Source organism: Penicillium nucicola, assembly GCF_028828085.1.
Source record: "Penicillium nucicola strain IBT 29836 chromosome Unknown utg000005l, whole genome shotgun sequence".
In the NCBI taxonomy this organism is placed as follows: domain Eukaryota; kingdom Fungi; phylum Ascomycota; class Eurotiomycetes; order Eurotiales; family Aspergillaceae; genus Penicillium; species Penicillium nucicola.
The window spans coordinates 2349163-2371549 of NW_026643129.1; the positions used below are offsets into that span (position 1 = coordinate 2349163).

At 50.2% G+C, this 22387-nt stretch overlaps 12 protein-coding genes across 12 annotated transcripts; 6 read left to right on the plus strand and 6 right to left on the minus strand.

Annotated features, from left to right (window-relative positions):
* Positions 1-463: 463 nt before the first annotated feature.
* N7511_005950 (acyclic terpene utilization AtuA family protein) lies at positions 464-2438 on the plus strand (the record flags this gene model as incomplete). The annotated part of the gene is made up of 3 exons (XM_057128327.1): positions 464-494; positions 552-865; positions 912-2438. 3 exons carry the CDS (start codon positions 464-466, stop codon positions 2436-2438), a joined length of 1872 nt encoding a protein of 623 aa, XP_056984844.1.
* Positions 2439-3769: 1331 nt separating this feature from the next.
* On the plus strand, positions 3770-5385 carry N7511_005951 (uncharacterized protein; the record flags this gene model as incomplete). The annotated part of the gene is made up of 4 exons (XM_057128328.1): positions 3770-3828; positions 3900-4048; positions 4078-5173; positions 5226-5385. The coding sequence occupies 4 exons, from the start codon at positions 3770-3772 to the stop codon at positions 5383-5385; spliced, it is 1464 nt and encodes a 487-aa protein (XP_056984845.1).
* A 565-nt stretch (positions 5386-5950) lies between these two features.
* On the minus strand, positions 5951-7456 carry N7511_005952 (FAD-dependent oxidoreductase; the record flags this gene model as incomplete). The annotated part of the gene is made up of 4 exons (XM_057128329.1): positions 5951-6086; positions 6138-6216; positions 6267-6990; positions 7052-7456. 4 exons carry the CDS (start codon positions 7454-7456, stop codon positions 5951-5953), a joined length of 1344 nt encoding a protein of 447 aa, XP_056984846.1.
* Positions 7457-7975: 519 nt separating this feature from the next.
* N7511_005953 (uncharacterized protein) lies at positions 7976-8371 on the plus strand (the record flags this gene model as incomplete). Its single annotated transcript, XM_057128330.1, has 1 exon — positions 7976-8371. One exon carries the CDS (start codon positions 7976-7978, stop codon positions 8369-8371), a length of 396 nt encoding a protein of 131 aa, XP_056984847.1.
* A 765-nt stretch (positions 8372-9136) lies between these two features.
* N7511_005954 (uncharacterized protein) lies at positions 9137-9784 on the plus strand (the record flags this gene model as incomplete). Its single annotated transcript, XM_057128331.1, has 3 exons — positions 9137-9293; positions 9344-9403; positions 9456-9784. 3 exons carry the CDS (start codon positions 9137-9139, stop codon positions 9782-9784), a joined length of 546 nt encoding a protein of 181 aa, XP_056984848.1.
* A 102-nt stretch (positions 9785-9886) lies between these two features.
* Positions 9887-12222, minus strand: N7511_005955 (Zn(II)2Cys6 transcription factor; the record flags this gene model as incomplete). Its single annotated transcript, XM_057128332.1, has 5 exons — positions 9887-10361; positions 10413-11003; positions 11052-11443; positions 11492-11697; positions 11751-12222. Coding segments are annotated over 5 exons (2136 nt in total), but the record flags the coding sequence as incomplete, so codon positions are not given.
* Positions 12223-13191: 969 nt separating this feature from the next.
* Positions 13192-13439, minus strand: N7511_005956 (Nucleic acid-binding OB-fold; the record flags this gene model as incomplete). The annotated part of the gene is made up of 2 exons (XM_057128333.1): positions 13192-13275; positions 13296-13439. The coding sequence occupies 2 exons, from the start codon at positions 13437-13439 to the stop codon at positions 13192-13194; spliced, it is 228 nt and encodes a 75-aa protein (XP_056984850.1).
* Positions 13440-13769: 330 nt separating this feature from the next.
* On the minus strand, positions 13770-15488 carry N7511_005957 (putative nonsense-mediated mRNA decay protein Upf3; the record flags this gene model as incomplete). Its single annotated transcript, XM_057128334.1, has 3 exons — positions 13770-14544; positions 14589-15179; positions 15241-15488. The coding sequence occupies 3 exons, from the start codon at positions 15486-15488 to the stop codon at positions 13770-13772; spliced, it is 1614 nt and encodes a 537-aa protein (XP_056984851.1).
* Positions 15489-16025: 537 nt separating this feature from the next.
* N7511_005958 (putative dipeptidase) lies at positions 16026-17427 on the plus strand (the record flags this gene model as incomplete). The annotated part of the gene is made up of 3 exons (XM_057128335.1): positions 16026-16209; positions 16260-16472; positions 16523-17427. 3 exons carry the CDS (start codon positions 16026-16028, stop codon positions 17425-17427), a joined length of 1302 nt encoding a protein of 433 aa, XP_056984852.1.
* Positions 17428-17663: 236 nt separating this feature from the next.
* N7511_005959 (putative flavin-containing amine oxidasedehydrogenase) lies at positions 17664-19377 on the minus strand (the record flags this gene model as incomplete). Its single annotated transcript, XM_057128336.1, has 4 exons — positions 17664-17822; positions 17881-17998; positions 18048-18106; positions 18166-19377. 4 exons carry the CDS (start codon positions 19375-19377, stop codon positions 17664-17666), a joined length of 1548 nt encoding a protein of 515 aa, XP_056984853.1.
* Positions 19378-19892: 515 nt separating this feature from the next.
* On the plus strand, positions 19893-20527 carry N7511_005960 (DUF3237 domain-containing protein; the record flags this gene model as incomplete). The annotated part of the gene is made up of 3 exons (XM_057128337.1): positions 19893-20077; positions 20132-20212; positions 20278-20527. 3 exons carry the CDS (start codon positions 19893-19895, stop codon positions 20525-20527), a joined length of 516 nt encoding a protein of 171 aa, XP_056984854.1.
* Positions 20528-20609: 82 nt separating this feature from the next.
* On the minus strand, positions 20610-21381 carry N7511_005961 (uncharacterized protein; the record flags this gene model as incomplete). Its single annotated transcript, XM_057128338.1, has 2 exons — positions 20610-21050; positions 21097-21381. The coding sequence occupies 2 exons, from the start codon at positions 21379-21381 to the stop codon at positions 20610-20612; spliced, it is 726 nt and encodes a 241-aa protein (XP_056984855.1).
* Positions 21382-22387: the final 1006 nt, after the last annotated feature.

Consider the following 22387-nt stretch of genomic DNA (forward strand, 5'->3'; position numbering starts at 1 on the left):
CTCCGCATTACTTGCCACCCTCTTCCCCCTAACATCTGCAACATCATGCACTACTCCCATCCGCGAATACACCTGCTTCCTTGGGAAAAGCAACTCGACTTTTTGATTTATTTTTGACTTTTTTTGATTTGGTTCTGGGATAACTGGCCTGGCGTTTTCTTGTTAGGGCTTTGGGACATCAAACTAGATTGGATCTAGTCTGTACATAAACTGCTATGTTTCGTAAGCGTGAGCTTATATTATTTATTACTTGACACTACTATCTCTTCTTTCCCGTCCGTTAATCTTAACATTACTCGTATAGATATATATCATTCGTAGTTGGAGACTATGAATTGCATCTCCAAAACTTCACAGTTCCCCGCATTCCAAGCCGAGGACCCCAAAGTCACCTCGGCCGCATGCGGTCTGACAGGCCTTCTGTTCGATCCTAGATGTGAATTCTTCAACCATTGCAATTACCATGACCAAGAGCCGATCTATTCGTATTGCAGGTCAGTCGCAGTCCTCGATCTATAAACATGCACTCCAACTGACCCCCCCCTCTCCAGGTGCCTCGGGGTCCACCTCGGACCGGCGTAAAGCCATCGCTGAATTCGCGCATCACCACCCGACGGACCCGATCGATGTGATCATTGCGGATTTCATGAGCGAGTACAACATGGCTACCGCCGCGGGTCGGCGCGTGGACCAGGCGAGCTCCCACCCTGCCTATGATCTGTCGTTCCTGGAGGCTGTGGAGCCAGCCCTGGAGGATCTGGCCAAGCATGGGATTAAGCTTGCGGTCAATGCGGGAGTCACAGATACAAAGGGTCTCTACGAGGTGGTCGTGCGCATGGTGCAGGCGAAGAAGCTGGATTTGAAGGTTGGGTTGGTCTCCATGGTGATCAGCAGTCGCTAATCGTATCAAGGTTGCATGGATCTCGGGAGATGAGGTCTTGACGACCGTCCAGAAAGGACTGGCCTCAGGGTCTGAATTCCGCAATGTCTACACGGGCGAGCGATTGGCCGATTGGTCGTTCGAGCCTATCTATGCCCAATGCTACCTCGGCGGTCTGGGGATCGCGGCCGCATTTGCAGATGGTGCGGACATTGTGCTCTGCGGACGAGTCTCGGATGCTTCTCCTGTCATCGGATCGGCCTATTGGTACCATGGCTGGCAGCGCGAGGACCTGGACAAGCTCGCCAACGCCTTTGTGGCGGGACATCTCATTGAGTGTAGCAACTATGTCTGCGGTGGCAACTTCACCGGGTTCAAAGCACTGGAGCACGCGGGTCAAGATGCGTGGACCAATATCGGCTATCCCATCGCTGAGATCTCTGCCGAAGGCGAGGTTGTGATCACCAAGCAGGCGCATTCCACCGGTGGGGCGGTCACTGTTGACACCTGCACTTCACAACTTCTCTATGAGATCCAGGGACCTTGGTACTTCAACTCCGACGTCACCTCGGTCCTCGATGGCATTCATTTCGAGCAGCGAGGTGTCAACAGAGTCGCAGTCCTTGGAGTTCGGTCGAGCCCTCCTCCGCCTACCACCAAGGTCGGTATCACTGCCCGGGGTGGGTTCCAGGCAGAGGCATGGTGGTTCTTGACTGGCCTGGATATCGAAGCCAAAGCCCGCATGCTGGAGGCGCAAATCCGTCATCAGCTGGCGCCCTTCTCTGATCAGTATACGTCTCTCAAATTTGACTTGCTGGGCTCTGCTCTGCCGGATCCGCACGACCAGAACCGCGCCACCGTCCCCTTGCGCATCGTGGTGCAGGCACGACGGTCAGAGGATATTGCTCCCAGTCGTTTCCTCAAGCCCATTTCGGATAACATCATGCAAGGATACCCTGGCGCTACCTTCCACTTGGATATGCGGCAGGGATTCCCCCGGCCGGTCTTTGAGTACTATGTCAGCTTGATGCCCCAGTCCGCAGTCCAGCACCGTGTTCACATGCCGTGGAAGCCCAACGAACCCACGCAAATCTTGGACATTTCACCCCCACCCAGCACTCAAACTTACCCGGAGCGCCAGCCATCACGGCCTGTCACAGAGACCGAGGGGCCTATCGACCTTGCCCGGGACTTTGGGCCGACGACTCGCGGCCCCCTTGGCTGGATTGTGCATGCTCGCTCCGGAGACAAGGGGGCAGATGCCAATTGCGGCTTCTGGGTGCGACACCGCGATGAGTATCAATGGCTCAGGGCGTTACTGTCTGTCGACACGGCGCAGGAACTACTGGGAGACACGGGCCGTCAACAGCCTGATCTAGCCGTTGAGCGCTTTGAACTGCCCAAGCTTCATGCGGTGCATTTCTTGTTCCGCAACCTGTTGGATCGAGGCGTCGGCGTAACCACCACTGTCGACTTTCTCGGCAAGAATGTGGCAGAATACCTCCGAGCGCGCCACGTCGATCTTCCGGTGCGTTTTTTAACCCGCGGCAAGCTGTGAAGTGGGGGAGGGCTTGCCAAGTCAATACCGATACTGTACCCATGGATAGAACTCTAGTCTAACAATTGAGTCCTCAAAAATATCCTGATTGGACCGACTCATTATTGAGAAGGAGAAAAGCTCATCTACATGTCACAGAGCATTGCACCGTGTAGGGTCAGGTGACCGGGGTAACAGCTTCAACCCCACATGCGGAGGCTTAAGTTTCTGCCGTCAGCAGCCATCTTAGTCAGCCTGTGCACTTCTAGGCTATCTCCAATTCTTGCTGATTCTCCCTCCGATATAATGTAACTTGAAGAAACATTTCAACAGTCCCAGTAGATTAGATCACAGTCCCCCAACGGGAGAAACAGAAGAGATATGAAACTCACCGTAGCGGGGATCTTGGCAGTGCTGACCAAAACAGTAGGCGGTGTATGGCGGGGCTAAGCTCAAACTTTGTGTGACAAATCTCCCCCGTCGTTCCCTCCAACCTGCATACAGTAAGGTACGATGTCTATAGAGATGGAGATACAAGACGAGAGATGCTTCAAATTTCCTATTCATATACCCAAAAAATACAGAGCATACACCCCACTGGGTTATCTCACCTTTTTCACAAACTAGCTAAAGATCAATAGCGTACGCCACCAGGTCTGGTTTAGAATTACCGGACGCTTTACTGTACTGTTAGTAACAGCAGGCCTTCACCCACCTCATCATGGCAGCTCTGTGATATACAGTACGTTACACACGGCACTAAGCGTGAGACTAATGCATCAGCAGCATTAGCTGAAAAAGGTGATCAACATATCGGGGAGATATTGGCCCGCGGTCACATCACGATGATCATATTGGGCCCACTGCCCCTCCTTTGGTCCTTGAACCCATCGGAGTGTCAAGCTTGTCCCAGAGAGGTAATAGTAACGCGGTTTCATCCCGCAGACCGCTCTGAAGGTTCTCGAATGAGACTCGACGGAATGTGAGATGCCCCTCGCAAGAGACCCGGGGAAGCTAAATCCCCCCTCCTCGAGTGCCCTTGGGGTACTCGGGGTACGGCGCGCATAGCCTCGGTCTGAGGCCGAGAAGGGGTCCATTGAGGCATGTTGCCAAGATGATTAGACCGGAGACTTTGTCCACACGAGAGAAGGAAATCGAGAAGAAAAGAAAGCGAAACAGAAAAAGAAACAGAGGAAAAACCGAAACCGGGATTTCGCTATGTAATCACCCCGAGGTAATTTTCACTTGCTCGGATTACAACAATACGGCAGCTCCCAAGTGGCGTCAACCCCGCAAGCTTTATAAAACTCTCTTTCTCCTCCCTTTCTCTTTGCTCTCTTCATACCTTCATCATGTCGCTTTCTACTACCATTAAGACTCCCAATGTGACATATGAGCAGCCCCTTGGCTTGTAAGCTCCCCCTCCCTCTCTCTACTCTTCATCCTGAGAAGCTACTCTAACCCCTCTTTCCCCCCCTCTAGGTTCATTAACAACGAGTTCATCAAGGGTGTCGAGGGTAAGACCTTCGAGACTCTCAACCCCACCGATGAGAAGCCCATCACCTCCGTCCACGAAGCCACCGAGAAGGATGTCGACGTCGCCGTCAAGGCTGCCCGTGCCGCCTTCGAGGGTCCCTGGAAGAAGGTGACCCCCCCTCAGACCGTGGCCGCATGCTCACCAAGCTCGCCGACCTCTTCGAGCGCGAGATGGAGACTCTGGCTTCCATTGAGGCTTTGGACAACGGAAAGGCCGTCACTATGGCCAAGATTGATATCGCCAACGCTGCGGGCTGTCTCCGCTACTACGGTGGCTGGGCTGACAAGATCACTGGTCAGACTATTGATACCAACCCCGAGACCCTCTCCTACACTCGCCACGAGCCCGTCGGTGTCTGTGGCCAGATTATTCCCTGGAACTTCCCTCTGCTCATGTGGGCCTGGAAGATTGGCCCTGCTGTTGCGGCCGGTAACACCGTCCTCCTGAAGACCGCCGAGCAGACTCCTCTGTCTGGTCTCTACGCCGCTAAGCTTATTGTCGAGGCCGGCTTCCCCCCCGGTGTTATTAACATCATCTCTGGTTTCGGCCGTACCGCCGGTGCCGCTATCTCCAGCCACATGGACATTGACAAGGTTGCCTTCACTGGTTCTACCCTTGTTGGCCGTATGGTCCTTCAGGCCGCCGCCAAGTCTAACCTCAAGAAGGTCACTCTTGAGCTTGGTGGCAAGTCTCCCAACATTGTCTTTGATGACGCCGACATTGACAACGCTATCTCGTGGGCCAACTTCGGTATCTTCTTCAACCACGGCCAGTGCTGCTGTGCCGGTTCTCGCCTGCTCGTCCAGGAGGGTATCCACGACAAGTTCATCGCTCGTTTCAAGGAGCGTGCCGCCCAGAACAAGCTCGGCAACCCCTTCGAGGGCGACACCTTCCAGGGTCCCCAGGTCTCTCAGCTCCAGTTCGACCGTATTATGGAGTACATTAAGCACGGCAAGAACGAGGGTGCCACCGTCGCCGTCGGTGGTGAGCGCCACGGAACCGAGGGCTACTTCATTCAGCCCACCGTCTTCACTGATGTCACTCCTGATATGAAGATCGCCCAGGAAGAGATCTTCGGTCCCGTCATTGCGGTTACCAAGTTCAAGGATGAGGCCGATGCCATCCGCATTGGTAACAGCACCAACTACGGTCTCGCCGCAGCAGTCCACACCAAGAACGTCAACACTGCCATCCGTGTCTCCAACGCTCTCAAGGCTGGGTAAGTTACAAAGTTCCCCTTTCACACAAGATTAGTGCTAACACGGCTGCAGTACTGTCTGGATTAACAGCTACAACCTGATCTCCTACCAGGCTCCCTTCGGTGGCTTCAAGGAGTCCGGTCTTGGCCGTGAGCTCGGTTCCTACGCCCTCGAGAACTACACCCAGGTCAAGACGGTTCACTACCGCCTGGGTGACGCCCTTTTCGGTTAAAAACGTTAAAAAAAACAACCAAATATAAAACCGATGCAATGATGATACATGACTGGAAATGTTTGTTTTGTATATAATACAAATTGAAAGGCTTGGATTCTACCTATTTGATTCTTGTGTAATATTCTGTAGAGTATAAAGTACGCTGTAAAGACGGATTCGCTTATTGTCCCCTACATTGTACAGTACTGATCTCCATGAAATTTGACTCTCACCCAATCCAATCCACTACAATGCTTGATTACTTTCCAGGCATTACTTCCATGAAGTGTCAAGTGTCAGACTTGACTGCGCAACGCTCCCCGCGCGTCCCGCCGGGTTAATGCACCCCGCTCGGGGGAGATACCCCGACCGAGTATCAAACCGTTCAACCGATTGGACATTTTGATATTTTCTAAAAGGATTACCGTGGGGCATGCACATCATACAGGGCTTAATATACCAATGTTACAAGAACTCAGGTGATACATTCGGGTATTGATGGTTTCATGCGAGTGTTTGTACAATCTTTGTCACATGCGGAAGGCTCTATATTATTGGTTCTGTGGCTAGTTGATATCGCCGGTCATAGCTTGGACTCGCCGATGGTGATCCCGTTCGGTAATTCGAGTCCGATCGGGAGCCCTGAAATGAACTTGTCGGTATATGTTGTCCCGCGCTTGGCTGCGAGCTTCTCTTCAATGTCTCGGTACATGTCGTAGCTGGGTTTCATTAGTTTGGGCTTGGGTCAGTCAGGACAAGGGGGAACTCACGCATTCATTTCTTCAATCGTGAGAACCTGTTTTGCGTCCTCGACTTTGTATGTGGGGATATCCTTGTTGACGGAGAATCCTATGGATCATCAGCACACTGTACCGCACCCTGCAACCGAGGAGACTCACCGATTCTCTCGTTGATATTGTATGCTGCCTTTGCTGCTGCGGCCTGTACACGTGTGGCACGAGGGAGACGCACTTCCTCATAAACAGCCAAGGCCTGCAAAATATCTCCATTGAAGTATTGCTTGTTGAAGAGGATTCCGAGAGCCGCTGCATCCTCAATAGCCATGCAGGCTCCCTGGCTCTGGTGTGGCATCATAGGGTGTCCAGCATCACCCAGGAGACAAACATTTCCGCGCTGAATGTAAGGGTAGGGTTTATGGACCCAGAGGCGCCAGGGCTTGATCTCTGTTCCAATCTTCAAGTGCGCAAACACTTGACGGTCCAGTTGGGGATATGGGTTGAGGAGCTCCTCGACGGGGCGTTCTTCGGCACCCCAGGTTTGTGTTGAGTAGTCGCCTTGCTCGCGAGGGAAGAAGCAGTAGTATGAGAGCAGTTTGCCGCCGTTACAGGGAGATAACACGATCTTGTCCCATTTTCCTTCTTGGCCACCCCAGTACTCCAATGCGCTGTTCTTGGAGTAGTCGACTAGTCCAAGTCGGACTGCTTCTTCAGTGGTGACGTTCGTGTGAAGGCAGCTTTGGTCCGATGCGCGCTTCTCGGGTGTAATTCCAAGAATGCCACGAACGGCCGATCCGATCCCATCGGCGCCAATGATCAGATCGTGTTGTACCTCTTCTCCATTCTCGAAGATTATTTTGCTCGTCTCCATATCGATACTGCGACACTATATATAGAAGATGAATCAGTATATATCAAAAGTTTAAGCTCACGATCCTGTCACTTACGCGGTGGTTGACTTTGAGGGTGGCTGGGGTTCCCTTGCCTTCTTCCAGGGCTGCATCCTTCAGCATAGCATGCATATATTGTCGGTGGAACATGTTGTAGACGTATCCCCAGCGCCTCTCGTAATCTTCAAGGTCATAGACACTGACTGGCTCCCCGGTCTTCCAGTCGCGGTTGATAAGCTTCTTCAAGACCACGGGATCACCCTTGGCGACATCGATGTCCCACTCGTGAAGCCATCGGGTGCCGTTGGCAGCGCATGAGACTGAGGCTCCCACTTCTCCTGCGAAATCAGACTTCTCATAAATGGTCACATTATGTCCTGCGCGACGGAGCGCAACTGCGACACACATGCCGCCGATGCCACCACCGATGACGCCGACGTTGAGACTGCGCCAGCCAGACATGATTTGCGTGATATGAAAGGGGATGGTAAAAAAGAAGATGAAGAAGTTTTGTGAGAAGATGTAATATTGATAGAATACAAAGGGAGTGAAGGGAACTGCAGCTGTTGAGATGCTCTTATGTGTTCATCACTTATCTATACGTCGGGACGGATGAGGCACCGGAGCGGAGCCGACGTGGTGCGGCCCGCTGCCCGCTATCTTATCTTTATCTTTATCTTTTTTCCTTTCTTCTTTTGCTTCTTTGCTTCTTTATACTTCGGACTTGGACTTCGATTTGACCTTGACAAAGACTATTGGGTCACCGAACCACCACAAAGTGGAGCCGACTTCTGAAAGATCTCAAAGAGCTGGACAAAGCCTATTGTCTTCTGTAGTAGTCTACGTAAATCCCTGCACATCAGCTGGCTAGAAAGGTATAAATTGCCTCACTGCCATCACATCTCATTGCATCATTGACCAGAACAATATTTAAGAGCAATCTGACAGAACCGTGTCGACATTATCAAATCACAAGCCATCATGGACACAAAATGCGATCACTTCGTGCGTATTCTGCGCAGTCAAATAAACAACCTAAGGCACTACCCAGGTCGCCGTCATAACCTAGAGCGTCATGATTTACAGGCCCCTAGCTTTTCCTCAAATCATCGCCCGAGAATCATTGAGCAGCTGGAAGAAGTTCACCGCGAGGTGAAGGAGCTTATGACCACTACTGCCGATGCGAAACCTACTAACCTTCAAAATCTCTGCGCGAGTATCATGCCAGTACTTCCTTCATTGATACGTACTCTGAAATCTATTTCAATAGAAGACCACAAGGTTGCCTTTGACCTCGAGCGCCTTCTCACTCATGCTGAGGCAGTGAACGTTAACAACAAAAACATAGGGCCAACAGTCGTCTTTCTACCTTTCTGAGTAATCAATAAGTTTGTTTAATTTTTTTTTTTTCGAATTCAATTTAATTAAGTTTTTTTCTCACTCTCTCTGTAATAATTCTTATGCGTAGTTTGTTGAAGGGGAGCTTAAGCAACTTGAGCAACCGAGCGTCAGAATACTTCTATCCAAACCATGAACTCTGGGGTTCTAACGAGATGTCAAATGAGGATACATGTTTACTCTGAGCTGTCATAAGAACCTGTTCATGGTAACTGCAGCCACATCCACGGAAATCCCACGATGAACCCAAAATTAAGGGGTTACAGCGCAGGAAATAAGAACTTTGTACTTGGTCGACCTCCCAGCCACTCGGGAAGTAAGCCAGCCAATAGAAGGCATAAGGGGCCTGCGTTTTTCTCACTGTGACCCAATTCGAAAATGCTCCAAGTGTGCTGTTCGGACTCCGAGTTTAGTTCCTTTACAACCAGTCTCTACTTTCAAGATACAGATAGGGTTGAATAGAAGTATATCTCCTAAACTAAATCTTGGGTCGCCCTCAAAGTCAGAGATTACTTACACCGAGTCTGGTTGCAATAGTAAGAGACCGCCAAGGCAAACCAATTTGAAGGATTCATTGCGGTCATCCTATTAGCTGGGGATAGGTTCAGCCATTCGACATTACAAAGGCCGCGTCACCATCAAACCGCACGTGGATTTTATCGTTTGATACCAGCAAGATTATAAAGACAACTCACCAAGCGCTATTATGCCTGTCATATTTTAGGATCGGTCCAACTATCAAACATGAAGTTGCCCCTCTTCGCCACCTTGTTTTGGGCGACATATGCTATGGCTGCGCCCTCCATATCGAATGGGCTAGAAAAGCGCTATCCAACCGGCTCTTTTTCTCTAATTGCCTATGGTGTCGCTAATTCAGCCGTCAATGTTTTCTATTCCGATGGTAATCAACACTCATCAAAATGTTCAAGTTTCTGTCTGACCCATACTTAGGACTTGCGTATGTTGGCGACGCTTCCAAATGGGAGGGATCGGTGACTACCGACATCACCTGTACAATTTTTCTTTGATGACTGGGTTTGATTTTAAGTTGACACCTTCTTAGTTGTCTTCAATGATACCCGACTGTATGCTACTGCCGCCAACACTGATATCATACTAGATGATGACACGACCTTCTACATCCGTCCCACTGCCAACCAGATACTACCTGTTGGCTTCACTGGAAATGGCATCGAGACTCCCAGTGATGCAGTGGTTGCCAATTTCCTTTTTTACGGCAGATATATCATGTGGCAAGACGAGAGTGGTGTTTTGAGTGACTCCTTCCGTGTCAAGGAGACAGATGTTACTGATGTATACCAACTTTACTGGGACACTTCGAATCTTTACCCGGCTGGCTTCGTGTCTCCGGTCGTGAAATCTTCGGTTTAAAAAGGAAATCGTCAAATCATCTCTGCCAGGAAGATATCTATGAGGTCAATCATGCATGACTGTATGTCGATTCGTCAATATCTTGCTTAACACAGTAGTTCTTCAAAGGATTGAAGCCTCGGTGAGAAATGGGAAACTGTCCCACATTGGCAGGTCCATTCCCTCCCATTCAAGTAAAGTCCCTTCAAGCAAAGGTGTGACAGCACCTGTTCCATCCTCCGACTGTAACCACGAAGATGGCACACCCGGCGCAAGTCGTGGGGTCGAGGGTCCTGTTTGGTTGACACTTTCAGGCCGATCTTGCGGCGTGACTGGGTTCTCGCTCAAGCTGAATATTCGGTTCACGTATTGGCTTCTTCGCTGTCGCGAATGGGCTGCGAGTTTCTGACGCTGCTGGGTAATGGCAGACTCAAGCATAGTTGTAATCTCGAGGTAATGGGCCGCTTGAGCAGACTGCGGAGCTAGCATGCGCAGAATTGTAAGAGCACCGCGAAACGCACTATCAATCTCGGTATCAACCTCGCGATGAGAAAACATTGAGAACCCGAGTACAAGAGCGGCGGCAAACACAAAAGCTCTGCCATCTATCGTAAGTTTGTCGAATGCTTGAACGAAGGGGGATTCTTACTTTAAAATACACTGGTTATGGAAGAGCAGCCCCGACTGGAGGACTTCCAGACATGTCTGTAGCATGTAGACAGCCGAGTCAATACACGCCGCTGCCAACCGGGAATGAGCTGAGTCCTCTTCGGGTGGTTCACTGGCTGTGCCAGTTGAGAGACTCTGATGAAGCCGGGCCAGCCGGATACTCAATGCCGATATGAGAAATGGTCGAGTGACTAAGATAACAGCGAAATGATATGAGCAAGCTACGTGCATGTTCCCAATTATATGTTTTCGGGCGGCACTCTCATCTTCCTGACCTAAAGCCCTAGTTCTCAATGAGCGCGGGAGATTCTCGCTCCAATAGTTGAGTTTTCCCAACAGCATATCTGCTGTTTCTGTAGATGCAGCCTTCTCGCTATATAAGCGGTTGACTATCTCGTCCAAAATAAACGATAAATGATACGAAGCCACCAGCCCTGTAGCGGCGGAATCAGTCCTTCCGTGACTGGTATTTTGTCGATTCTCTGGCAACAAAGGGGATATTGCGGAAGGACGTCCAAGGATTGAACTGACCATAAGGTCAAGGACGCAAAGGCTCATCCATAACCGCGACCTGATCTATATCAGTCCCCGCCAAACTTCTTTCAAGGAGAAAACTTACCTTTCACGATGCTCATCGTGGCTCATTGATCCTGAAGGGTCTACGTGGAAGCCTAAAGCCACTGCAGCGCGTGAAGCCACACCGAGGTACATGAAGGCAGCATTCCGGCGGCAGGCTCCGAGCATGTAGAATGACATTAATAGGAAGACTCGTATCAAATCCATGCTTGGATCTTCCAGAAAATTCGCAAACGTTCTACTTTGACCGCGCGCAAAGTAAAAGCGTTCCATTTGAACAGTCTCGGGCTCATTGAGGCACGTTTGAGCTCCAATGGCAACCATTAGGTCTACAATGGCCGCTCTTGTTTTTTCTTTGTCGGTCTTCGGCTCCGCTGGGTCCGTTAATGTAGATAAAATACCACCGCTGGATCCTAAATACAGGAAGCTGCTTGTCTAAAACAGGGTCAGAAAGTGAATTGGCAGAAGGTTAAGGTGTCCCACCACTGCGTCATAGTTTTGGATGAACTGGCGCTTCTCGTCCACGCTGCAACGCTCTTCGGAGAAGTTCAATTCATCATGATGGGCTTCTGTTTCTAACATATCCTCGCTTCGCACATTGTGGGAGAACTGTGATGGTCCAATGTGCTGAGTGACGGTATCCCGCAACAACTGTAGGAATGACAAAGAAGCAGCCTTTCCGACATAAACTGCAAGCGGTTTTCAGCCTACTACCTACCATTGGAATTATATGGCTTCGTACCTCTTTCTCCATGTAGGTTGCGGAGCATCCGTGGGTGAGTCCGATGTGTAGCTTCGGGGGAGTGTGATCCCGGCTCCCACGCCGTGTTGGACTCGCGCCTAGGGTTGACGATCTCCAATGTATGAGACCTGGCAGAGACCTGTGTTCCAGGTACTGTTTCTCTCCATGGCGGAGAGTTAGTGTTTTCAGCTGCAGCATGTACAGGGCGATTGCGGAGGCTAGTATCGAAAGACTTGAATGGTGTACACGTCCGGCTGCGGCCCTTACTGATGCAATTAGTGCATGGAAATGAGCCGCTGCAGCGCTTCTTCGATGAGCGACAAGCAGTACAAGCAGTATTAGCGCGTAAGCGGTTCGCAGGCAGGACCTTTGGACGCGCCATGATTGATGAAGTGAGTCTGGGGAGATCCCCGCAGGATAAGCAGGGAGCGGGTGTGCGCGGCCCGATGTTCGGAAGACGCACCAGATATCTGCTGTCGAGAAGGATCAAGGGTCAAGGGTTGATCTTGGGTTAGCAATCTAGTTTCACCATGTTTTTCATTATGTTTTGGCTGGACTGGCTTCTAGGTTCATTCTGGGCCAACATTCATTTCACGTCATTCATCGAAAAGACTGGCCTTTTATATGTAATCGAGTACCGTTAGAAACTCTGTTCACGTATTCTACCAAGACAAAGATAGATATCATTGTCTACTCACAAGGATCTGATGTGACCAGGCATCTAGTCGACCATCCGAAATAAAATATGGTGCCCCGTTGCAGGCGGATGCGAATGTATATTTCCAGTGTGCAGTATATCTATACTCTGTGGATTGTGAGCCAAAATGCTCCTATCCCCACCCCCAACCACTATTCTAACCCAAACCACAGTAAATTCTGATTGCTTTCATGATTGTCCTCGACTTCATCTTGCCAAAATCCATTCCTATCAAGCATACCACTTGAGGTATACGGTAGTTCGGCAAACCGAGGCATGCCGAAGATAATTGAACCATCCAATCAGCGTTGCTCCAGCCGGTCAAGATGATAAAGGGCAGTCGGTGTAAAATCCAGACCAAGCATAGACCATTTTGACCCATCAAAAGCGCAACTGATCAAGTAATGAAAATAGAAAGCTCATCTTCACCCGGCAACGAGACGAAAACTCTGTTGGATCCGCCCGGGAGATCCACTGAAGGGAGTTACTGGCCTGTGATTGGCTAACAAGCCCACCGCGTCCCCACTAACCAGACAAACCAGACAAACACACGCTAGTCTCGCTTAGCACTAGCGTGGCCCTGCAGTTGTATAAATATCTGCTGCCTCCCCGTCCCTTCTTCTCTTTTTCAAGCGACTCTACGTATGTTCTCCCCCCCCTCTACAGGATCCCTCTGGGTTCTCTCGAGGATGACTTCTGTTTGGAGCATGTTACTGACCTCTTCCCACAGTTCAAAGAATCACTTTAGAGTAGACGTCCTCTTTCTAAGCTCTTTATAAGAGCCACAGAATCTCCACCCTTGCTGATGACTGCTATGTCCTCGATGCCCTAAAGTGAAACCTTTTTACTCCCGCCTCGACTGTTACGCGTGCTGTTCTCAGTGTCTGTGTTCTGGTCCAGGGAGTGGTGATGATCTTGACCTGGTCTCGACGTCTGACTTCGGTCGGTCGGTCCTGGTGGGTGTCGAGGAGGTCTGAAAGGTCCTCTTCCATTCTGGTTGATGGTATGGTGATATGTGAGAGGGATCAGTTAGTTTCAATCAAAGTCATTTTAATTTGCAATCATCTCCATTGTAATCCTTCGGTGTACGGACCCTCATTACACAGTCAATAGTCATGTATCGGGTCTAAATTTGTCCTCTGCGCGTTGCCGATCTTGTGCATGTACGCTGCTTGCTCCTGCTACCTCCGAAATATCAGACATTCCGCAGTGTATCGATGATTGTAGTGGGTTGTTCCTTGCCAGGTGGCTAGGGAATTGCGTTTCTTCATTGCTCGGGTATCTCATGTCTCATAAACCGCTAAACAATGACTACTGCAGACTCAGGTAGCCTCGGTTCCTCCGGTTCCTCCGGTCTTCTCTGACGCTGCACTGTTTCCGTTGCCTCCCTTGGGTCCTTTGTTGCGTGATCCACGTCCTCCACGAGACCCGCGTGATGACCCGGCATTGTTTCCACCTCCTTCACTGGCCTTGGCCTTGTCCTTGTTGGTTTTGGGTGCCGGTGCATCGCGACCTTTGCGAGACTTCTCTGTGTTGGGATGGGGGTTGACTTTGCGCTCCAGCACCACCACCTGACTCTGGGCGACCGAGACGGGACTGGCCGCAATGGCCTTTTGAAGTCCGTCGGACCCCGCGAAGCTCACATATCCGAATCCCTTCTTCTTGTCAATCTCAACCTTGGTCACTGTTCCAAAGGAGGAGAATGCAGCCTCCAATAGTGCCTCGGTGACACCCTGAGAAGGGTTGGCATGTTTCAAGAATGCCTGTGTCGCGGTGGGCGCCGGGCTGGCGGCCGGCTTCGCTTTGCTGCCTTTGGACGATTTCGTGGGTGCGTTCGTGGCTGGCGCAGGGCTGACTTCGGATGCTCGCGAGGATAATTCGTCCTTGGACTTTGTAGATGTAGAAGCGTTCTTCGCAGATTTGGCAGATTCCTTCTTGGGAGCCTCAGTGGGTGGAGCGGGGGAATCGCGAGAGCTTTCATTCTTGGGAGAACCAGTATCACCAGCACCACCTTTGCCGCGCCGGCGGCCTCCAGAGGTCGAAATTCCAAGGTCGCGCTGGAGGATTTTAGTAGCTGCCGCAACATTTCCGCGCTCTCTTTTGCGCTCTGGTGCCGGGGGGTTTCCTTCGTAGCGCTGGACGTAGCAGCGGATTTGCCTGCCTTGGCATTGGCAGCTGCTTGTTTGGTTGCCTTTGTGGATTCCTTGCTTGTCTTCTCTGCCCTGCTCTTCTTCTCAGAGGTTGAGCTGGTTTCTTTGTCGGCTCTCTGCAAAAGTTTCTTCGCCATCACTTTCTCTTGCTTGTTTTCCTTGTCCGCGCGGCTATGCTTGGAGGATTTGGAGCCCCCGTCCTTCGACTTGCTTGCTTTCTTGTCCTTGATGTATTGCACTAGCGGGGTAGTTGTAACAGACTCCTTCTTCTTTTCTTCAGCATCTGCCATTGAATCGACAGGGGCTGGTTTGGTGATGGGTTGGGTTAGGCTTTCGAGGAACGCAATAAAGTCCGAGTCTTGATCAATCGTACCCTGACGGGCATCCTTGCGAGAGCGGCTTCCGGGTGTTTTGGCATACGCTGCATACTCGAGGGATGGAGGTCCAAGCAGAATCGGATCGTTGAAGGTATGACGGGCATCTTGGAACGACTCCTGGCGCACCTTGTCTGAGAGGGGTGTAACATGTTCGGTGGACACAACGTGGATGTAGGCTCGTGAGGGACGGGAGGGCTTCGCAGGACTATTCCAGATCTTTTGTCAGTCATAATCCGGATAGTGAGACAATGGAAGATATGTCATACTCTTTCGAAACCTTACCAGGCTTATAGTGAAGCCAGTCGACCTTTCCTGCCCCTGCCTTCCATTCGTCCCCCAGAGCAAACTCAAGCTCGACTTGAGTAAGCCCAGGAGGTAGACGTCGGATCAAGAGCTTCAGACGTGGAGCGGGGGGTTTGGGAGCCTTCTTTGGAGGCGCTCCTGAGCCGGATTTCTGTGTGGCCGCCACAGGGATCTGGAGGACCCCCGCTGTGGGCTTCCCAGGCTGCGTCATCCTGGTCTGAGTTGTGGAAAAGTCCGAAAAGATTGATGTCGACTGAAAGACGTCCAATCCAAGAGCTGATATCGCGAGAGCCCAAGGCGGTGGGGCACGTGACTAACACCGTCCAACCGATCTACAAAGGGCCAACAGTATACAATTCTGCTATAGAATGGACTCATTCGATCGAAATACCCTGGAGGAAACACATTGATAGCATCTAAGACTAACATTGGACTGATTCCATATATTCTGACGACTCATGTCGATCATTTCCCCGGGTCTCATTGTATGCAAAGGATGTCTACAGAGCACACTCTCGAATTCCACGGAAATCTCGCCGGACTGGAAGATATCTCGTGAATTGCGCGCTTTGGTTCTCCCCTGCTAGCCTTGATCTGCTATAAATTAATATCAACGGTGTTTTTCCCCCAAGCACTAAGCCGATGCATTGAATGTTTGTAAGCGATGTAACGTGCTTATCGATAACTTCCCCCAACTGGACCGGAGCTCTCTCTGCTGCTCTCTTTCCTCTCCAACTCCCAACTCACCATGGATAAAAATCTGTTGGAAGACCAGCGATATGCCCAAAGCAAATCTCCCAGACGCAGCTGGTGGATGATACTCTGCGCCGCCTTGACTATTGGCTGGTTTGCTTGGCCGTATGTTGGTTGCTCACCTCCACTTAGCATCGAGGACCGAGTGGAGCGAATCTTATCGCAGACTCCCTTGATCGGTAGGGATATTTCAGTCCTGCTGGGACGAGCAACATTGACGGGAGAACAGATGGCCATGATGATTTTCCCATCTTCGTTCGGGAAGTCTTCCACAATCGCATCAATGATCGCAATTTCACTGATGCCTTTGTCAATGGCACGCTGCCCGGCCATGTGGATATCCCTCGACTGAAGCAGGGTCGCGTTGGTGGTACATTTTGGAGTGTTTTTGTGCCATGCCCTACCGATGGAGCCAACTTCTCCGATGAGAATTATGCAGCAAGTAAGAGAAACACAGACTGACCCTAACACAGTATACTCATCTAGTCATAGGTGTGCGTGAGACGATGGAACAGGTGGATGTTATGTCGCGTGTTCAGCGAGCCTATCCCCATATCTTCTCGACTCCTCCAAATGGCACCACAGCCTTGTCCGCTTTCCGCGAGGGAAAGATCATCTCGCCCATGGGCATCGAGGGCCTGCACTCCATTGGAAACTCCCTTGCACACCTCCGGATCTTCTATGAACTGGGCGTCTCCTATGCAACCCTAACACACAATTGTCACAATCGGTATGCCGATGCCGCTCTTCTTGAAGTCCCAGGAGGCATCAAAACGGCCGAACCTCTCTGGCACGGCGTCAGCGAAGATGGGAAGAAGCTGGTTGGGGAGATGAACCGTCTCGGAATGATTGTCGATCTGGCGCATGTAAGCGCAGAGACCATGCGTGATGTCTTGGGCGCTGGAAAGTCCGAGTGGATTGGCAGCCGTGCCCCCGTGATATACAGCCACAGCTCCGCCTATGCACTTTGCCCACACCCACGTAACGTACCCGATGATATTCTGGAGCTGGTGCGTGAGAAGAACTCTTTAGTTATGGTTAACTTTTCACCGGACTTCATTTCCTGTACGCCCTCTGATCGTGATGACGGAATCCCAGACGAGGACACCGAGCATGCCACTTTAGAACGTGTCGCCGACCATATCATTCACATTGGCGAGCTCGTCGGGTTTGAACATGTTGGAATAGGCAGCGACTTTGATGGGATTCCGACGGTTCCTCGTGGGCTTGAAGATGTTTCCAGATTTCCAAGTCTGATCGCAGAACTGTTGAAACGGGGAGTAAGCGATGCAGATGCAAGCAAAGTGACAGGTGGCAACTTGCTCAGAGTCTGGGCGGATGTTGATAAAGTAGCTCTCCAAATGCAGGCTGAGGGAGTGCCTCCTGCGGAAGACTAGTGTGCCCAGGTGAGGCTGTATCGGTTGACCGTGAGGCAAAAGGAGGCTAATATGTGAGGCTCGATTCCTAACCTTAACATTTTATGGTTATTCGTTGGATATCAACACACTATAGCATATAATAGATTCTTTTCTTGATATTGATACAGCTCAATTGTTTCATCATCATCAGTCTCGCATGTCAAGGGCGCTCTCAATATTGACCTTTGAGGCACCACTCAACGCAACTCATTGGGCTATACGTCCTTTGCTTTAGCTTTCTTATACCTAGTTCCGTGACACACAAGCAAGTACTTTGCAAAAAAATCCTCAGCAAAGTCATCAAAGGGCTCATAGGTGGCACCAAGTCGATATGCAGCAGCAATGCCGGAGATACACGCAATCTCGTGCATGTTCTGCATTATATCTTGTTAATTTCGCATCGAATGAAGTAGGGAGCTAAGCACAACTTACTACCATCGTCCAGCTTCCTGCATAAAGCGTTCTATTAGTGCCATTGATGAACATCATCCCCGGAACCACTCTGAGATAGTGCTGCCACCGGTGCCCGAACTGGTGCCACCATTTCCGTCTGTACAGGACAATCAGTACAAGCCTCAAGGAAGGCATTGATGACATACGATATTATTTTGGAAGGGTCAATGGCATTCCACGTCCAAAGGTCTTTTTCCTGGTCATTCTAACAGCAGTCAAGTTAGCGGACTATTCTGGGTGAAACTGAGGCCGGGACTGGGGTACCAAGAAGATTGTCTGGAACACCTGTTGGTCCTGAGACAGAGGAGGCTTGTTTTCGCCCAGCTCCTCACGAAATTGATGCTGATAGCTACTGCAATTGAACCCCATTTCAATCTTTGTAGGATCCGATTCGTATGAGTGCATAAAGTACATTGGGCGGAATCCCAACCAGCCATCCTTCTGGCTACGAGGCTCCTGCTCGGCAAATGCGATTTGGTTCTTGCGTTCCTGAGTCGTGGCCTTTGCACAAAGTCTTGGATCATATAGCGATTCGAAAATTTGTTGAAAATAGTTGGAGTCGGAGTGGGTGATAGTGAGATCATTGAAGAATTTGACTCCTCCCAAGACATACTTCTCACGCCAGGTCGCATTTTGACCAAGGAGCTTCTTTGATTCATCTGCTGGGCAACACATCACGAGTTCGTCGAATGTTTCCGTCAGTGGTTGCCCAGTCAGTTGTCCGTCTTCGTGGCTTTGCAGTTGTAATACAACGCCCTTTTTGCCTCGTTCAAAGATGGTAACATTGCAATTGAGTCGAACGTCCACACCTTTGATGCGCAAATCTGTTGCCCAGTCTCGATAAAAGTTGTTCAAGTTTGGGAACGTATACATGAGAGGGAGGTTTGGCAATAGTGTATCCGGGTCATACTCCCATAGCTTCATCTGTGGGTCATTGAAGAGGCGCTCCAAAAGAACACTCGAGACATTTGGAGTTTGATTCCCCGTCCCCAAAAACAAAGCCAGGAGAGGCAAAACCATTCTGTTGCTGAAATCGGTGCTGAAACGGAACAGGCGCAGAATCGTTTTAACCGGCATGATCCCCAGAATGGGCATGAGATATTTGATGCATGTAAGTACTCGTGAAAGTTTCTTGATTTCTGCCGAATGCTGATCGACTAATGGACTTGGAAAGACGTTGGTCCAGAAGTTCTTCCCTTTGCCAAACGCGACTTGAAGCTTGACCGGCTGGGGCTCATAACCATAACGTCGGAAGAATTGGAAAGTATGCCGAAATATTTGCGAACCACCTTGAACGCCATCATTTAGCCAGCCCGCTCCATGTGTAGACTGATCTAGTGGGATTGAAGTCGCCTGTCCACCGGTGTGCGAGTCGATGTCGATCAGCGTTACTGAGAATTCGGGATGCTTGGCCAAGGTGGCAGCGCAAGACATGCCCGCAGCACCAGCCCCGACAATAGCGACTTTTTTCGACATGTTGATGCTTGGAAATGGTTGACAATTGCACTGTCGTGTTCGCATCCCTTGATGTCACCGTGGTGAATCGGTGATGTCAGGGCTCCCAATTCGATCGACCAATCAGAGCCCCACAGATCTATTCAATCGTGACTGTCAGGGAGTTGGAATTTTGAGTCTTGGCAGTCTTTGCATTCAATCCAATGTCGATGTTCATTTATGGTAGAGTATGAGAGGTTCCAGTTCCTCGGAAAGCATATGCATAACTATGGCTGGAAAAACTAAGATGGAAATCCGATCATGCTAGAGGAAACCCATCGTCAAATACAATTTATTGAATCTCTCGCACTGGACAGAAGATGTTGTGTTGAAGGGAATGCAATTTCTAGATCTATAGATCTCTAGTGCAAACTAGGACATTGCCGAGATATCCGGGGTATGGGGAAGAGTGGAGAGAAGCTTAGTATTTAGGGCTTACCCCCCTAATCCAACAAACTTCCCTTCTTCATATATCTTGATATCTTGAGATATTCATCATGAATACACTCTCTCCGCCACCCAAGCTCACCCATCTATTTACTCTCCGGTGTGCGGTCGATCCGCCAATGGAGGTCGGAAATGGTCCATATGGAAGACGGCGTTGTGTTCCGATCAAATCTGGATCAGTGAAAGGGAAGTACATCAACGGCGAGGTTGTGCCTACTGGAGGCGCAGATTTTATGTATGAGTCTAAAGCCCCCCAATATTAGGGGTTTTCCCTAACGCAGATGACTAGGTTGGTCGAGGAAGACCAAACGACACACGTCAACACGAACTATATGATCAAAAGTGACGATGGAGCGTATATCTACATTCGGTAACTTTAAACTTCACCCTCGAAGTGAGAATTTGCTTAGATATAAGGATGCTGATGACGAGCAGGACTGAAGGCACTAGAGCTGGCCCCCCGGAAGTGCTTCGAGCGCTGATGGAAGGCGGACCTGTGGATCCCAGCCAGTATTGGTTTCATCTGCATGTGAAGATTGAGACTGGTCATGAGAAGTACAAGTGGATGAACAACCGTGTCATTGTTGGACGCGCGACCAGGGCCAAGGGCGAAGTAGCCTATGATGCTTACTTTTTGGAAAATCCCTCCGATGCAGAAGTTGGGAAAAATAAGAGCTTGCTCTAACTGCCGCACGCAGCAGACTGGGACATCAGACATTAATTGATCTATAGAGATTTTGGTAGATATACAAATATGTGCAAGGGCTTCACTGTGCATGGAAACGCTGGAGTAAGAGTTCCGCCAGATTGACATATCGGCCTTGGCTCACATCTTGCTGAGCCAAAATCTGCTCGGAAATCTCATGTGCCCAAACGTACTCGGAATGGAACTCGCGTAGTTCCCACAAGCGCTGACGGAGCCACACTTGTTGTGTGGGGTCCTTAGTCTCAATCACTGCCATAAATAATGGCCAGTGCAGACGTCTTAGTAAATTGGGCTCGCTGGCAAACTGCTTCTGTGCAACATCCACAATGCCCGCAGTCGCCTGCTGATGTATTGCCGCAGGCAAGGCGTCTACACGCAAAAGGCGACGGTGAAGAATAACTTGAGCGTAGAAAGTCGAGACGGCCATGTAGATGGTGTTGACCGTTCGTCGAGCAGAGACACCACCAGAAAACCTGGCAGTAATGAAAAGGTCGGAGAATTTCTAATGCAATCAGTCAAGACCAATTTGAATGTGATATGAAACTCACCTCTCGGATATTAAGGATTTCACGGAATATGACATCCGCAGAGTCGGCGGTACCAGCCGCAGAGTCCACGAGAGCTTTCCAAGTTCGATGACGTAGACAGAATCCATCATGAAGCAGTTCCAGAGCCCGGTAGTTTTCAATATCATCCAGAACCTCCTCATCGGGATACTGCTCGCCCCAGAAACACCGACCCCAGAGGCGAGCACAACGATGCAGATGATCGGGCTGCAGAGCTGGATTTCCGGATTCTGCAACATAATCATTTAGTGACTCGGTCAAGCCCATCGGGCGGCAGCTGGAATCAATATATCTGTGATGTGAGTGAAAGTACCAACGTCCACGGCCAAGGATGGACTCACAATATCCAAAGTAAGAATTGTTCAGGAATGAAAGACACTTTGGCAACGGTTCCAGGCTCGTTAGATGGGCTACCGGGCCCAGGAGACAGGAACATATCATTGACGTCTTTGATGCGGAATAGTTGAGGGTGTGTTTCCAGAAGTGAGCGAACGCCCTGGAGATGAAGTTGTAACTACAGCAATATCAGCCAAAAGCTCATTGTGCACGGTGGCATATGAGGAGGGGTGCCTTACGTGACGCACCGAGTGTCCAAATTGCCACTCCCAAGCTATCATCAAAAAGACTGTCGCAAAGACTGTTTCAACTTCATCCAAAGATACTTGACGCGGTGTCTCGAGAAGCTGTCTGAATTCTTTCACTGCCAGACTATAATGATATCGCCCATGGTCGTCTGCTGTCGGTCGACCCGGAGAACGCACGACCAAGCCATTGCGATGCATATCACACGCAGATAGCGCCAGAATCATCCGCATTATTACTTTGTTGGATGCAGCGGGGCCTTGATATAGATGACTATAGAACATGCAGCCAATTAGCAGGCTGAAATTCCGCATGCAGGACAAGAACGTGTAGCCCCTTGCCTCGTAGTGGAGAAAAACTCACCAAAAACTGCTCCACTTCCAACCTTTCATGTAGTAGTACACCAGGGATGACGAAGGGAAGTACTGAAAGTATTGGAGATCGAGCGCATCAAGCGCCAGGGAATTGGCGCAAGCCACATTATTGAAATTTAACGCCGGATAGATCGGGGTCGGAACGGGGGTGGGACGGAACATCGTCAATTGCGTGGTGTCAAAAGGCACGAATTCGCCCGCCCAAGAGACAGGCGAAAGATTCGAGTAAAGGAGCTCCGGCTGGGTATCGACAAGATCTTCGACTTTGGACAAGGGCCATTGTTCGGGCGCACTCGGGGCGGGTTCAAGATGTCTGA